Source organism: Stylophora pistillata, chromosome 3 (assembly GCF_964205215.1).
Source record: "Stylophora pistillata chromosome 3, jaStyPist1.2, whole genome shotgun sequence".
Lineage (NCBI taxonomy): Eukaryota > Metazoa > Cnidaria > Anthozoa > Scleractinia > Pocilloporidae > Stylophora > Stylophora pistillata.
The window spans coordinates 16,060,001-16,074,033 of record NC_142521.1 but is presented as its reverse complement, the minus strand read 5'-3'; the positions used below and the strand labels follow the sequence as shown (position 1 = coordinate 16,074,033).

The 14,033-nt window shown below is 38.3% G+C and overlaps 1 protein-coding gene, 1 long non-coding RNA gene and 1 pseudogene across 3 annotated transcripts in view; 1 reads left to right on the top strand and 2 right to left on the bottom strand.

The window, feature by feature from the left end:
- Nucleotides 1-294: 294 nt before the first annotated feature.
- On the bottom strand, nt 295-5,441 carry LOC111320232 (uncharacterized). The gene is made up of 3 exons (XM_088753655.1): nt 4,091-5,441; nt 2,636-2,961; nt 295-1,280 (listed from the first exon to the last, which is right to left on the bottom strand). The coding sequence occupies exons 1-3, from the start codon at nt 5,210-5,212 to the stop codon at nt 1,154-1,156; spliced, it is 1,575 nt and encodes a 524-aa protein (XP_088609781.1). The 5' UTR covers nt 5,213-5,441; the 3' UTR covers nt 295-1,153.
- A 592-nt stretch (nt 5,442-6,033) lies between these two features.
- On the top strand, nt 6,034-8,532 carry LOC148734729 (uncharacterized). The gene is made up of 2 exons (XR_015998837.1): nt 6,034-7,758; nt 8,325-8,532. It is a non-coding gene; the product is annotated as an uncharacterized LOC148734729 (long non-coding RNA).
- Nucleotides 7,832-14,033, bottom strand: part of LOC148734727 (uncharacterized) — a 13,063-nt pseudogene continuing 6,861 nt past the window's right edge. Inside the window, exons 4-10 of the transcript XR_015998836.1 lie at nt 13,751-13,854; nt 13,418-13,533; nt 13,187-13,260; nt 12,434-12,715; nt 12,032-12,332; nt 10,063-10,179; nt 7,832-9,852 (exon numbers count right to left, since the gene is read on the bottom strand). The product of XR_015998836.1 is annotated as an uncharacterized LOC148734727 (transcript). The remainder of the gene's footprint in view (nt 9,853-10,062; nt 10,180-12,031; nt 12,333-12,433; nt 12,716-13,186; nt 13,261-13,417; nt 13,534-13,750; nt 13,855-14,033) is intronic.

Genomic DNA, 14,033 nt, shown 5'->3' with positions numbered 1-14,033 from the left:
ACCATGGCCGGACTATTGAGGCTTCGAGGTCAAACATTCGTGTTGGACTAATATCAATTCAAGATAAATTCACACCTGCTCAAACAATGTCATGTGTTGGAAATTACCTTCGGATCCCTCTACGTTTCAGTAATTACAACTTCCTCGAACTGATGCACTTCTAAATCTGGGAAAACTGTCCAATTGATCAATTGTATTTCAGAAAATATGAGTTATTTACCTCTTCATTTATCTGTAAATTTTAAGAGATGATAGAGGAACTTTTACTTGCATAGAACAAAGAAATCAATTCAATTAAGCAAAAAAATCAATATATTTCAAGGAACTACAGAGTATAAGGGGTTATTATCAGTTGCCGTGTCTATTGTGTTATTTGTGCATAGCTTTACTTTTGAAGGGCCCCGCGTTGGTGCACTTTCTATTGAGAAATTCGGCTGCGTGTGACTGTTAGAAATATATCGGGTTATCTAGAATGTTAATTTTTTTGTGTTAACTATCCGTTTTTTAACGAGACAGTTCTGTTGAGCGCAAAGTTCGCGCAGAAGATAAGGCTTTTTGGACTTACGTGTTTAGCGAAGTTCAGTCACCGGCCAAATTGTGTTATTGAAGTGTACTTGGAAGTCTGAGAATTAAATACTGAGGAAGCCTTTACATCAGTCCCTATCGCTCAAAACCCGCTACATTACCTGAGACAACACTGAAACTCAAAGATTGGTAGATTGTATTTACTTGACAATCAACAAATCGGATATATGGATTCACCAAAATATCAAGTTCTCGTAAAAAGAAATGGGGTCACTGAAGTACCAAAACGTTTAGTAATCAAAGCAAAATTCTGCAATCTTCTCTATTAAAGTCTTAGTTATTTCTACGCTGCGCATACATTAGTCATTCTCGTTGCTCTATTCATATCAGTGATACGCTAAATCAAAATCATCACCGCCATTGCATAAATCGTAAAAAACGGATTTTCAGAACTCATTTGGAAAGCAGGTATGTTATTTTCTTTACCTCCATTTAGTAAGTTGATGAATGGAGTCTACAATGATCTACTTATGCATACTTATGCATTCATACAGTAACTTATGTGTTTTCAGCTTTCTCACTATGAATTGATAAACAATGAATCCTTTTTACAAGAATGTGTGCGAGCTCAACCGCGTTTAACGATCTCTGCTTGTAAAATAACAAAATGCAAAACCATATGAATCAGAAATCCAAGGTACATCGGTGGACCAGCTGTAAACAGGAGTTTTAAACTTGCATCATTGATTTCCTTCCTGTAATTACAAATGAATTTTGTTTACACCTCATTAAAGCTGTTATGCACTTTACATAATTCATCCTTAAGAAATCTGGAAGAGTAACGAGCACATGAGCAGTGACCTGCTTTATGTTATATTATTTACAAATTGGATCATGCATGATGGTTATAATTACGACCAAGTGGTGAAGGCAGTATGATGGTAATGGTGATGGCAGTGAAGGGCTTAGTGACAGTGATACCAGTGTCATGGTTTTGATGGTTGGGATGGCAGTGATGGTGGTGATAGCGACGGATTTGATCGTGGTAGAGAGGCTGGTAGTGGATGGAGGCCATAGTCGGATGCTAGCGATATTGGGAACGGTGAAGGTTTTGGCAAGGTTGGATTCGAAGTTGATAACAATGATGGTGATGTTGGAGACAATTGCAACGGTATAAATAGGGATGTGGTGGTATTGGTGGTGGCAAAAGTTTGGGGAATGATAATGACAATAATTAGTTAGTACCGACGGTGATGGTGTTTGCTACAGTCATGGTGGCGATGGGAATGGTGACAATGATAGCAATGGTTGTGCTGATGGTTAAAAATGCCCAGAATGTTGATAGTGGTATTGGTGGCAGTTGTGCTACAAGTGCTAATGGTGATAATTTTACTGGTGATGCTAATTATGACAGCAGCGCCGAATGTGTGTTGATACGGATGATACAGATACTGTGTGTTGGATACAAGGATTTTAATTGGTCGACGGGATGGTATAGGTCATGGTGATTTACCAATGGACATTCCGGATTGAAATGCTGAATGCAAGTGGAGTAAAGCGTATGTGTTTAACTGATGGAAATACAGCTACCAGGCGCCGAGTCAGGATAGAACTGGTGGTGATGTACTAAGAGATTTGTAAAAGGGTCGAGAAAAATGAGGAATGGAAGGTGTCAGTAAAAAGACAAAGGCCTTAAATGCGATCGACTTGAAAATTTCTGTACAATATTAAGTAACACAAACAATGACAACGTTAACCGAGGTTCAACGTGGCTCTACCTATCATAAAGATATTGCAACAATATCGATGTACCTACCCATACATTGATAATCATACCAGGGCTGTAGCCAGATTTAAGGACAAGACGAGGCAAGGTTTGAGCGCCGAAGGCGCGAGCCGCTAGAGAGGTCTGGGGGCATGCCCCCCAGAAAACTTTGAAATCTAGAGGTTTAGAAATGCTCTTTTAAGGATTTTCCGTGGCATATTCCTTCAGAAAAGTCAATCTTTAAGAAAAATTTAAAAAAGGCCAAAACTAAGACGAGGCAATTGCCTCGTCTTGCCTCAAGCTAGCTACGGCCCTGCATACTGAGATAAATTGGAAGTTACAAACCTGAGTCTGCTGTCCACCGGTCCAACATATTGATCAATTAAACTCTCGGCAAACGCTCCAATTATCGTTGACATCATAGCAGGCACTAAAAAGTGATTTCTATTCACTGCCGAGTTTCTACGTGCCAAGGTTTGCACTTCTACTTTCAAGAAAAGACCCATCAGAAACGCTGTAGAAACGCCGCGAGCATAATACTTTGTTGCAGCCAGGGCAAGGTATAGAGAGTCATCGCTTTTAATTCTGCCATGACTGGTAGCTGACCAATAACCAGAGATTGGGGCTTTGGTTATCCAACAGACGAGTCCCACAGCTCCCAAGAAACATACCTGTAACAGATAGAGGAAGAAGAATTGAGTTCAGAATATCCAGGTATAGTTTCGTCCTCTTCCAATTAACCGTTGGAACGTGAACTCAAAATTAGTGCGCTCAATTTGATTTCTGAAAGGACAATCTGTCACACCTACTGTTTAGCCCTCAACCATCTCATTATTCTAGGCAAATATTTTTTATATGTTAACGCTTTAAATACCATGAATTGCCGTTTCGATGATTTCGTCTCACTTGTGCGCGACAAAATTTATCTAGAAAAATATATTGCTGTCACTTGTAATAACGAGAAGGAGTTCAGGAACAAATGGAAATTTTTTCTGCAGTTACTCGACAATTAACATGCAAACAATAATGTGGTAAATAGATCAACTGTAATTAAATTTGACTAGTGTAACTGTATTGTTATATATGTATTGTAAGTAGTGTAAGTTAATGTAGTTTAAACATGGTGTAAAAAGTAATTATAGTGTAAGTACATGTGTAAGTGTAATAAACAATGCTGTATTAAAAAAAAAAAAAAAAAAAAAAAAAAAAAAAAAAGAAAGGACAATCTGACAGGACAGTCACGCAATAATTCTGATCTCACCTCAATATATAGCAGATAAGGACCTATTTGTTTCGAAGAGTTTCGTCTCCATAACACTGTCATGACTCTGGCCTCTTTTTATACCATTTAAGATAAGAAACTTGTACTGAAGGAGGGGGGCCTTGAGATTTTCGGTTTTGCGGTTTTGACTGTTTTTGGATCGGTTTTTCGGTTTTGGGGACAAAAAGGTTCGGTTTTTCAGTTTTGCTGTTCAGAGCGGTTTGCGGATTTTACGTATATTTGCATTCAGTTTTCGGTTTTCATGAAAACTCAGATGCGGTTTTCGGTTTTTCCTTTTTGACACCCTTTAAAGGTGAAAATATAGTTGTTTTGTCAGGTTTGCATGCAGTTTTCGGTTTTGCTGCCTTTTTTCGTCGGTTTTGCGGTTTTTGAGGTTTTTTCTCCGATTTTGCGGTTTGTCATAGGTGCCAATGCCCCCCTCCTGAAGAATTAGACTCAGATTTCGTACTCTAAAGCTCAATTTAGCACAATGATTAACTGATCTTTAAGTTGCACAGCCAACATACATCAACGCCTACCATGATTTGGACTCCAGATGACTCCTTATTCCTATTCAGATCACGACGCGTTAAATCATTGCTTGCTAAAAAGATTGCTCCATATCCAACAATGGTCAAATTGACTATAATGGCAAACACGTGGACCCATGGAGTTATTGGAAGCTTGTCAACATAATACATTGCTGTACAGAGTGGTGCAGAAAGGCTCAGTAGGCCAAAAATAAACCCTGCAGCTCTGTATTGTTGATTTATCAAGGTCATGTTTCTATTAGGTGCGTCGTTTTCTTCGTCGTTGTTGTCCGCCATTTCGTCCTCTAAGGAATGCTCAAGAAACAGAAGTGAGCATAGAAGGCGGTAATCTGTTATCAACGCCTTGTAAGAAACTACAAGGACCTGGAACCAGGATTTGTAAATCAGGTCGGCATGACTTGAGTTGATATCGTTCTCTTCGTTCACTTGGGAGTCTACCCATTCGATAAAATTAAAAAACGCCAGGGTCTTTAAATAAAACTTAGCACTTTCTTTGTACGTTGGACAGATTGTCCTATATCTTAACAACAAGATATATACGATTGCTTGGATAACCTTCTGGACGAGAAACGTTGTCTTGTCTGCGAGAACAGCCCAAGAATTTTGATCGCCGTAGTTGTTTGAAACACAAGCCGCAGCAAGGAGAAATATCTCGATGATGATCAAAGAGAAGGATATTACTCCAACAACAAGTCCCATTGAGGGTTGCTGTCTTGCTAAGGTAGTTTGCTGGGCCACGTTTTCAGCTTTCGAGAAGAAAAATACCGCCCCAGCCAAAACAAAGACGATTCCAACAAGAAAAACCGTGGGCAGGCGGAAGTATACTCTAACTTCTGAGTTGTGCGAATTGCAGAACACATTTACACAGGCTAACAATGTCCCTATTAAAAAGAGGGCAGAGGTGGCGCAGGATGAAAGCATCTGGGCACAAGCTCTGAAACAAACGCCAAGTATGCTCAAGGTAAGTAGGGCGAGGTAGAAGAGCAATGCATAAAACCCAGCGATGACTTGAGACGCAGTTTCTGTTTTGTTTACAACACTTGGGGTAGTGGAAAATTCGACATTCCATTCGCCAGACGGTGGGTTTCTGTTTCCAAGGTCCAAATCCATATTGACAGGAACGAGGTTTAACGAATGAAGGTCTGTCCGGAACAAAACGACCGGTAACTGTCATGAACCTTATGCTCGCCTTGTGTGACACAACAGCTAACAGCTTCGTGGAAGCAATCTGCATAAATTTATCTCAAGTAATCTGATATCAGTCGACAAATCAATATCAACATGTTGTTGTTTCATTTTCGACTTTTTCGTTGAGATGACTCAGAGTGCAACCAGAAAGTGACCAATGAAAAATCTGGTTTTGAAGCTGAATTTCCCCTGTTTAAGTCGACGTAATGCAGGTTGGAGACTTTCTTATCTACACTGGCACCGAATCATATCGTCTCTAAGTTATGGAGCAAAATACCATAAATTCTTGAATTGGTCATTGACGTCAAACTAGTTTGACTTCCTCACTTTCTAGGAATAGGATTACGTGTGGTAAAGACTGCAATAGAAGGATAAAAATATCAACTAAGCAAATAGAAAACCAAATAGATAACTTAATGGATAAATAAAATAGCCTTGAGATGTGGATAAAGTTATAATTTTCTGAAGAAAGTCAGTGTTATGCTTCGCCTGCACTTTAAGCTGATCATCACTTAATTAGATGTTTTTCATGAGGGGACGCAAATCGTCTGCACTGCAAGTATCCCGGAAAGTCCCATACATTTTCTTAGACTAAAAGTCTAAGAAAATGTATGGCACTTTTTGAGCGCTCCAGGCAGCTTTCCTGTAAGGCGTCATAATCTTGTTGCTGCCGACATCGATGTGACAGATAATTGCTTTTACAGTGTTTTTTTGGCCGGCTTATATTGTCATCAAGTTTCAATAAGACGGCTCTCATTTTTCACGAGAACAATAAAGTTTTTGTAAATTACGAGGTCGGATGCACGTACTGTTTCAACTAATTCGCTCTTCTTGCTTGGGAATACATTAATAAAATGTCGGCGGACCTTGTGGCCTCCACAAAGCTGGAAATACCAAATAAACGGGGGGTAAAATCGCGAAAAAATACTCCCAAGGAGAAACGTAAACAAAGTCGAGAATGGAGAAAGCGAAAGCGACAGCAGAAGAAAGCGGGTAATCTGGCTTAAGTTCTGCCTGGCGTCAATGGTGGACCAAATGTGGCTGAGACAAACTCTATTGATAAAAAATCATTTTCTCCAAATCTGGATACAAAATAGGTAGGCAACGAAAGCGGACTTATCATGCTTAAGGCTAATTCTAAAGAAGAAATGGAAAGTAATGTGAAGCGACCACGATTAACAACCGTTTTAGATGTAAATTATTCAAGATCAGCAACAATGCTTCGGAGGGCGCTTGGAGACGATGCAAGACGCAGGCGGGCTCAATATTAAAGGACGTTTTTGGCACAGACAACTTTTAAACGTATTGGTAGTTAGAAAAATATCCATTTGAAGAGTCATCACGAGACTCAGGTAAACAGAACTTCAAATATTCGAAAAGGCTGGTTGCTATGGAGTGACGTCATAAACCGGCTAAGTGTATTTGCTGCCTTATTTTTGTTGTGAATGTTGGTTCTGTGGTGTATCAGAACTCAATACCGTTAAATTTCATTAAAGATCCATCAAAGTGCCTAAGTTTGATTTTGCAGCTTATAGTGGTTGATGGAAAATGCATTTAAAGTTAAATTTCCCGTAGGTACAATAAGTTGGAATCACCTGAAACCATCTGAAACCCCTAAGGAAACTATCCAAAATTACCTGAAAATATCTCGAAACAATTTAAAACAACTTGAAAGCACCTAAAAAACTACGGGTGACATCAGAAAATAAGTGTTAACAATCGAGTTTATCCATAGGGAACCCGGCTTACGGATATCGTATATAATGCCCTACATTACAGAATAGGCACCACAATTAACAGGTCTTCAAGGAAACATTCCATTGTTCTTATTGAAAACACACTCAATTAGCTCTACGAATGGCTGGGAGTTGCACGGGAATATGCGAATTCATTTCTTGACTAAGCACTTGCGTTACAATAACAACATGAGATCACGAATGCAAAGAAGAAACTGTTTTAAATCGAAAGAAGTACGTGAAGTTTTTCCAACGGGATCATGCAAATTATATATGAAAAAGCCCAGGAAGGCCTGAAGATTTTCAAACTTCCTAAGGAAATTTTGAACATTGTGTTTTTCTTTAATCAGAGACGAATTTATAGCGTGACCTAGAATTTCACTGACTTTGTCATTGCTAAAGTGAAATATATGTGGATTTTTTTGCAAGGTATTTTACTGCAAATGACAGAATATAGCTGATGAATGGTGGCCTTAACTTCCACTGCCTAAGTAAATTTCAGGTGGTTTCAGGTGATTCCAACTTTTAGTACCTACGTTAAATTTCCAGGTTATTTATGTCTGTCAATCTTGACTTCATATTTTTTTATTTTTGCAATGTTTTTATGTTACATGTCGAGCCATGTTATGCTACTCAAGCAAAAAGGTGGTGATACTAACAAATATATAAATGAACTTTGCCTGCGAGGCCGGATTGGACACAGAGTGCTGTGTATTCTGCAAAGTTATTAAGGTAGGTTATACCTGCAATTGCTAAATGACATGCATCATAGCACAATTCTACAGTAACACAAAACATTTTCAGGTTACCGGTATTTGTGAGGCAATTTAATTCTAATCAATTAGTGACAGCTTTCTTGACTTTATGGAAAAGCAGAAATCTGTCCACAAACATGAACATATTTTATCTGTGGTGAACAGGGATTATATATCTACAAATAATAGTGAATATTATGACTTTAGCCAAGTTAATTCATTATTAAGTCGTACGTGCACTTTATTGATAGGAATGTGCCTGTCCTGATGTTCCTCGTGGGGAAGCCTGTGCTGAGTGTTTCCCAAAGAGCAAAGCAAATATTGGGGAGGGGGGGGGGGTAGGTACAACTCTGCATTTCCGTATTGACATGCATAAAAACGTCCAGCTTGCAGTAGGGTACTTCACTTTCTATTTGGAACCCATGTCTTTAAATCTCACTTGGGATACTCAGTTTGACAGACAGTTACCAGCAGAAATATGGTAGCTTTGGATTATAAAGGTGGAAACTAAATTCACTGTTTTTTTTTTTCTGTCTGTTTCAGATGGACAGGATTAAGAGATGACTTGCTCTTTCCCCTTGAAGAGGAACCATGTGATGTCAATTTATGTGCTCTGCATGCAATGTATAACATTTGAATTTTTAAATTGTGTACACCTATTGTAATATGGCACAGTCAACATTGTTTTCTTTTAAAGAAATCTATTTTCTTGAAGTTTAATCCTGTAATAATAAGATTTTTGTTTAGTGTTGCCTGATCACTTCTGAGATATATATTTGTCAGATTTCTTTGATTAATATAGCATTCAGCGTAGTGCCAGAGGGCTTCTGGGATATATAGCAAACTTAGTTTTTCATTCACGGTTAATAGAGGGAAATGCTGTCTTTCCTTTCTGGTTCACCCAGGTTGAATTCCCGGCATTCAATGTAATGCCTGAGTGCTTCAGGGATATATAAAATACTTAGCTTTTCATTCATGGTTAATATAGCGAAGTGTTGTCTATCCTTTCTGGTTCACCCAGGCTAAGTCCTGGCATTCACAGTAATGCCGGAGCACTTCTGGGATATATAACATACTTAGCTTTTCTCTCATGTTCAGTATAGGGAAGTGTTTTATAAACTTTCTGGTTCACCCAGGTTGAAGTCCTAGCATTCAGTGTAATGCCTGAGCGCTTCTGGGATATCTAACATACTTAGATTTTCATTCATGATTAATATAGGGAAGTGTTGTCTATCCTTTCTAGTTCACCCAGGCTAAAGTCCTGGCATTCAGAGTAATGCCTGAACGCTTCTAGGACACATGACATACTTAGTTTTTCATTCACGAATATTATAGGGAAGTGTTGTCTATCGTTTGTGGTTCACCCAGGCTGAAGTCCTCACATTCAGTGTAACGCCTGAGTGCTTCTGGGATATATAGCATACTTTATAGTTTTTCATTCATGGTCAATCTTGGGAAGTGTTGTCTATCCTTTCTGGTTCACACAGGCTGAAGTCCTGGTATATAGTGTAGTTAATGCCGGAGTGCTTCAGGGATATATAACATAATTAGCTTTTCAGTCATGGTTAATATAGGGAAGTGTTGTTTATCTTTTCTGGTTCACCCAGGCTGAAGTCCTGATATTAAGAGTAATGCCTTAGTGCTTCTGGAATACATAACATACTTAGTTTCTTTGACAATCACGAGTTAATCTAGGGAATTGATGCCTATCCTTACCGGTTCACCCAGGCAGAAGTCCTGGCATTCATTGTAATGCCTTAGCGCTACTGGGATATATAACATACTTAGGTTTTCATTCATGGTTAATATAGGGAAGTGTTTTCTATCCTTTCTGGTTCACCCAGGCTGAAGTTAACTGGCATTCAGAGTAATACCTAAGCGCTTCTGGGATATATAATGTGAAGAAATTCTTGTGACCCAAACTGTTCTGCTCTTTGAGCTCTTCACCTATCTGCAGCAGAGCGACAATAATAAATGGTCATTTGAGACACAAATTTGAAAAACAGTTTCATTTACTGCTAGAAGGCGCCCTGCAAACCGCGACGGGAAGAGAACTTCAAAACACAAAGTGCTGCGAAAAAAAAATTAATGAATAAATCAAGGCAAAACAAAAGCTGGTACATTTCTTTGCGAAGCTAGATCATGAAATTTCCGATGCGATGTTTTTGTAGGACGTAAACACATGACGACGACTGATTTCCTGACAAACTGGGCAATACGAGATAACATGAATTATGCAACAACACGAAATAATGCGCACAGCCTCAAGTAATCTATATACCGTATTTCCTTGAATAGGCGCCCACCCCTCGGCCATCCAAACTTCAAATGCGCTGGAATTTTTCTTGTTGACAAAGGGGCGTCTCTGGGTGTGCCACCTTAAAGTACAGCCTAATGACTATGATCATATAAAGAGTTTAAAAATACAGAATTGCTGAGTTATACTGCACTTTTGGGTGTGCCACCTGAAAGTACAGCCTATTGACTATGATGAGAGAAAGAGTGTAAAAGTACAAAATATGCTGGGTTAAACTGCACTTTTGGGTGTGCCACCTGAAAGTACAGCCTATTGACTACGATGAGAGAAAGAGTGTAAAAGTACAAAATATGCTGGGTTAAACTGCACTTTTGGGTGTGCCACCTTAAAGTACAGCCTATTGACTATGATGAGAGAAAGAGTGTAAAAGTACAAAATATGCTGGGTTAAACTGCACTTTTGGGTGTGCCACCTTATAGTACAGCCTATTGACTACGATCAGAGAAAGAGTGTAAAAATACAAAATTGCTGGGTTACACTGCACTTTTGGGTGTGCCACCTTAAAGTACAGACTACTGACTACGATCATATAAAGAATTTAAAAATACAGAAATGCTAGGTTATACTGCACTTTTGGGTGTGCCACCTTAAAGTACAGACTACTGACTACAATCATATAAAGAATTTAAAAATACAGAAATGCTGGGTTATACTGCACTTTTGGGTGTGCCACCTTAAAGTACAGACTACTGACTACGATCATATAAAGAATTTAAAAATACAGAAATGCTGGGTTATACTGCACTTTTGGGTGTGCCACCTTAAAGTACAGACTACTGACTATGATCATATAAAGAATTTAAAAATACAGAAATGCTGGGTTATACTGCACTTTTGAGTGTGCTACCTTAAAGTACAGACTACTGACTACGATCATATAAAGAATTTAAAAATACAAAAATGCTGGGTTATACTGCATTTTTGGGTGTGCCACCTTAAAGTACAGACTACTGACTACGATCATATAAAGAATTTAAAAATACAGAAATGCTGGGTTATACTGCACTTTTGGGTGTGCCACCTTAAAGTACAGCCTATTGACTATGATCAGAGAAAGAGTGTAAAAGTACAAAAAATGCTGGATTAAACTGCACTTTTGGGTGTGCCACCTTAAAGTACAGCCTATTGACTACAATCATAGAGAGAGTGTAAAAGTACAAAAAAAGCTGGGTTACACTGCACTTTTGGGTGTGCCACCTTAACGTACAGACTACTGACTACAATCATATAAAGAGCTTAAAAATAGAGAAATGCTGGGTTATACAGCACTTTTTGGTGTGCCACCTTAAAGTACAGCCTATTGACTATGATCCTGGAAAGAGTGTCAAAATACAAAAATGCTGGGTTATACTGCACTTTTGGGTGTGCCACCTTAAAGTACAGCCTGTTGAATATGATCATAGAAAGAGTGTAAAAATACAATAATGCTGGGTTACACTGCACTTTTGGGTGTGCCACCTTAAAGTACAGACTACTGACTACAATCATATAAAGAGTTTCAAAATACAGAATTGCTGGGTTATACTGCACTCTTGGGTGTGCCACCTTAACGTACAGCCTATTGACTACGATCATAGAAAGAGTGTAAAAATACAAAAAGGCTGGGTTATACTGCACTTTTGGGTGTGCCACCTTAAAGTACAGTCTATTGACTACAATCATAAAAAGAGTGTAAAAATACAAAAATACTGGGTTATACTGTACTTTTGGGTGTGCCACCTTAAAGTACAGTCTACTAAATAAGATCATAGAAAGAGTGTAAAAATACAAAAATGCTGGGTTATACAGCACTTTAGGGTGTGCCACCTAAAGTACAGACTTCTACATACGATTAATAGGAAAGGTAATAAATACTAATTAGTATTTATTTAAATACTAAATAAGAAAGGTAATTAGTGCATACTGTGAAATTGAAAAGGAAGCAAGTACTCACTAATGGTGCCCATTTCAAAAGCGCTCTCCCACGAAACATCTGGGCACTGCACAATATAAACCACACCTCATAATTTACAGAAAAATAAACAAGAACTGTTGAACCACAAGTGAAGGTACTCGCCAATGCCACCTCTGGTATCAAAGACTTACATCAACACGGGACTGACAAAATGTAACACAGTTAAGAATAAAATTCTTAGCTGTGTTTACATCTGTGTAGGAGAGCTTCAACTTGTCCGGCGGAAGGGAGAATCCCACAATCTCTTCAAGGTTTTGAAGAATTTCAAATTCTGTTGGACCTGAAATGTGTTTTATCATAATGGGAAAAATAATAGATATACCCACTAAGTGAATCAATTGTAAAATACACACAAAGCCAATAATTTGACCACTCATGCACCCGACATAGAGCTAACATGAATATTCTGCTTTGAAATAGCAGACTCCTGACCACTCTTAGCTTCTTCTTAACAGAAATTCTATCACCATGAAAAGACTCTGGGGGCCAAAGCACTTCAGGGCTTGATTGGCTTCTGGAAGTGAACCAATCTTGTAGGCAATCAGACCAATGGATGCAAGCAACTGCTCTGTATTGCGTATCTCCATATGTAGTGCACACAACTGAATGCTAGTAAGCTCTTCATCAAGGAGAAAAAGGAGATCCTCCCGGATTCCAGTTGATCTGCAAATTATAGATAACAATGGTGCATTTACAATAATTATATTGTAAATGGGTACCCCAAAAGGAGCAGGGATGGCGCAGTGGTGAGAGCAATCGCCTCCCACCACTGTGGCCCGGGTTCAATTCCTGAACCTGGCGTCACATGTGGGTTGAGTTTGTTGGTTCTCATCCTTGCTCCACGGGTTTTTCTCTGGGTCCTCTGGTTTTCCTCCCTCCGCAAAAACCAACGTTCCAAGTTGTGTCCCCAATTAGCTTCAAGCTAAATACCCCTGATACATTATTAAAGTTTATTATTATTATTATTATTTATAAATAAAAAATAAAGTCTTATGAATATCATGGCAATAAATAAATGGTGGAAGGTGGCTGCTCTTACAATGCATCAACTTTGGTACCAAAAAGGCCTCAAGCACTTCCTACATAAGCCTGTGCATTATTTAATGATCATGAATGGCTAAACTTAAAGTATACCTGTCTATGTTACACTTGCTTTGTAGGCATTTTAGGCAGGTTTCATCTGGGGCCACTTCATGACATTTGCAACCCTAATGGGAAATGAAATTACCTCAAAATAAATTAATATTATCTTACAAAATTTTTTGGTTGCATTATTAGAGAAGACTGTAGCTTGTATATTGTAACTGATGAACTACAACTAAGAAATGCTCATTGATCCACATGTACACCAACACAAATACTAACCCTGATTGCATTGCATATAAAGCAGAATTCTACATCTACCCCTCGACCACCAAGTTGAAAATCAAGATCCCCTTTCTTTACCAAAAGAAAGATCAGTGTTTTGTAGTCCAATGAAACTAAGATATGACAAAAATCAACAGCAATAAAGAATTATAATATGACATACCCCCGGTACATGTAGAAGATTAACTTACTGTTTAAAATAATGGTCACTGATAATGAAAAAAAAACCCTCAATTAAGTTTCTAAAAAAGAAAGTCAGTATCCTTCCTTTTAAAAAGATTAAGGTTAATGTTCTTGCAAATAACATTATGATAGAAACATCTTAATTACCATCAAATTCTACATTGAACTTCATGCCATCAACAAAAATTCCTTGGTTCTTGATGATTCTCTTTTGTTCATTTAGATCCTTTAAAAGTACCTTCAGGCTTTCCCTATCAAAATAACATTAGGCATGAAGACAACCGATGAAACTTGTCGTTTATTCAGAGCTTATGTTGGGGTAATGTTCTTATAATGCAAAAGGATTTGCAGTTTTTTTCCTCTTTCTGTTTAATTCATAATGTGTGGGTATTTTTTGTGTGTGTGTGTGTGTGTGTGTGTGTGTGTGTGT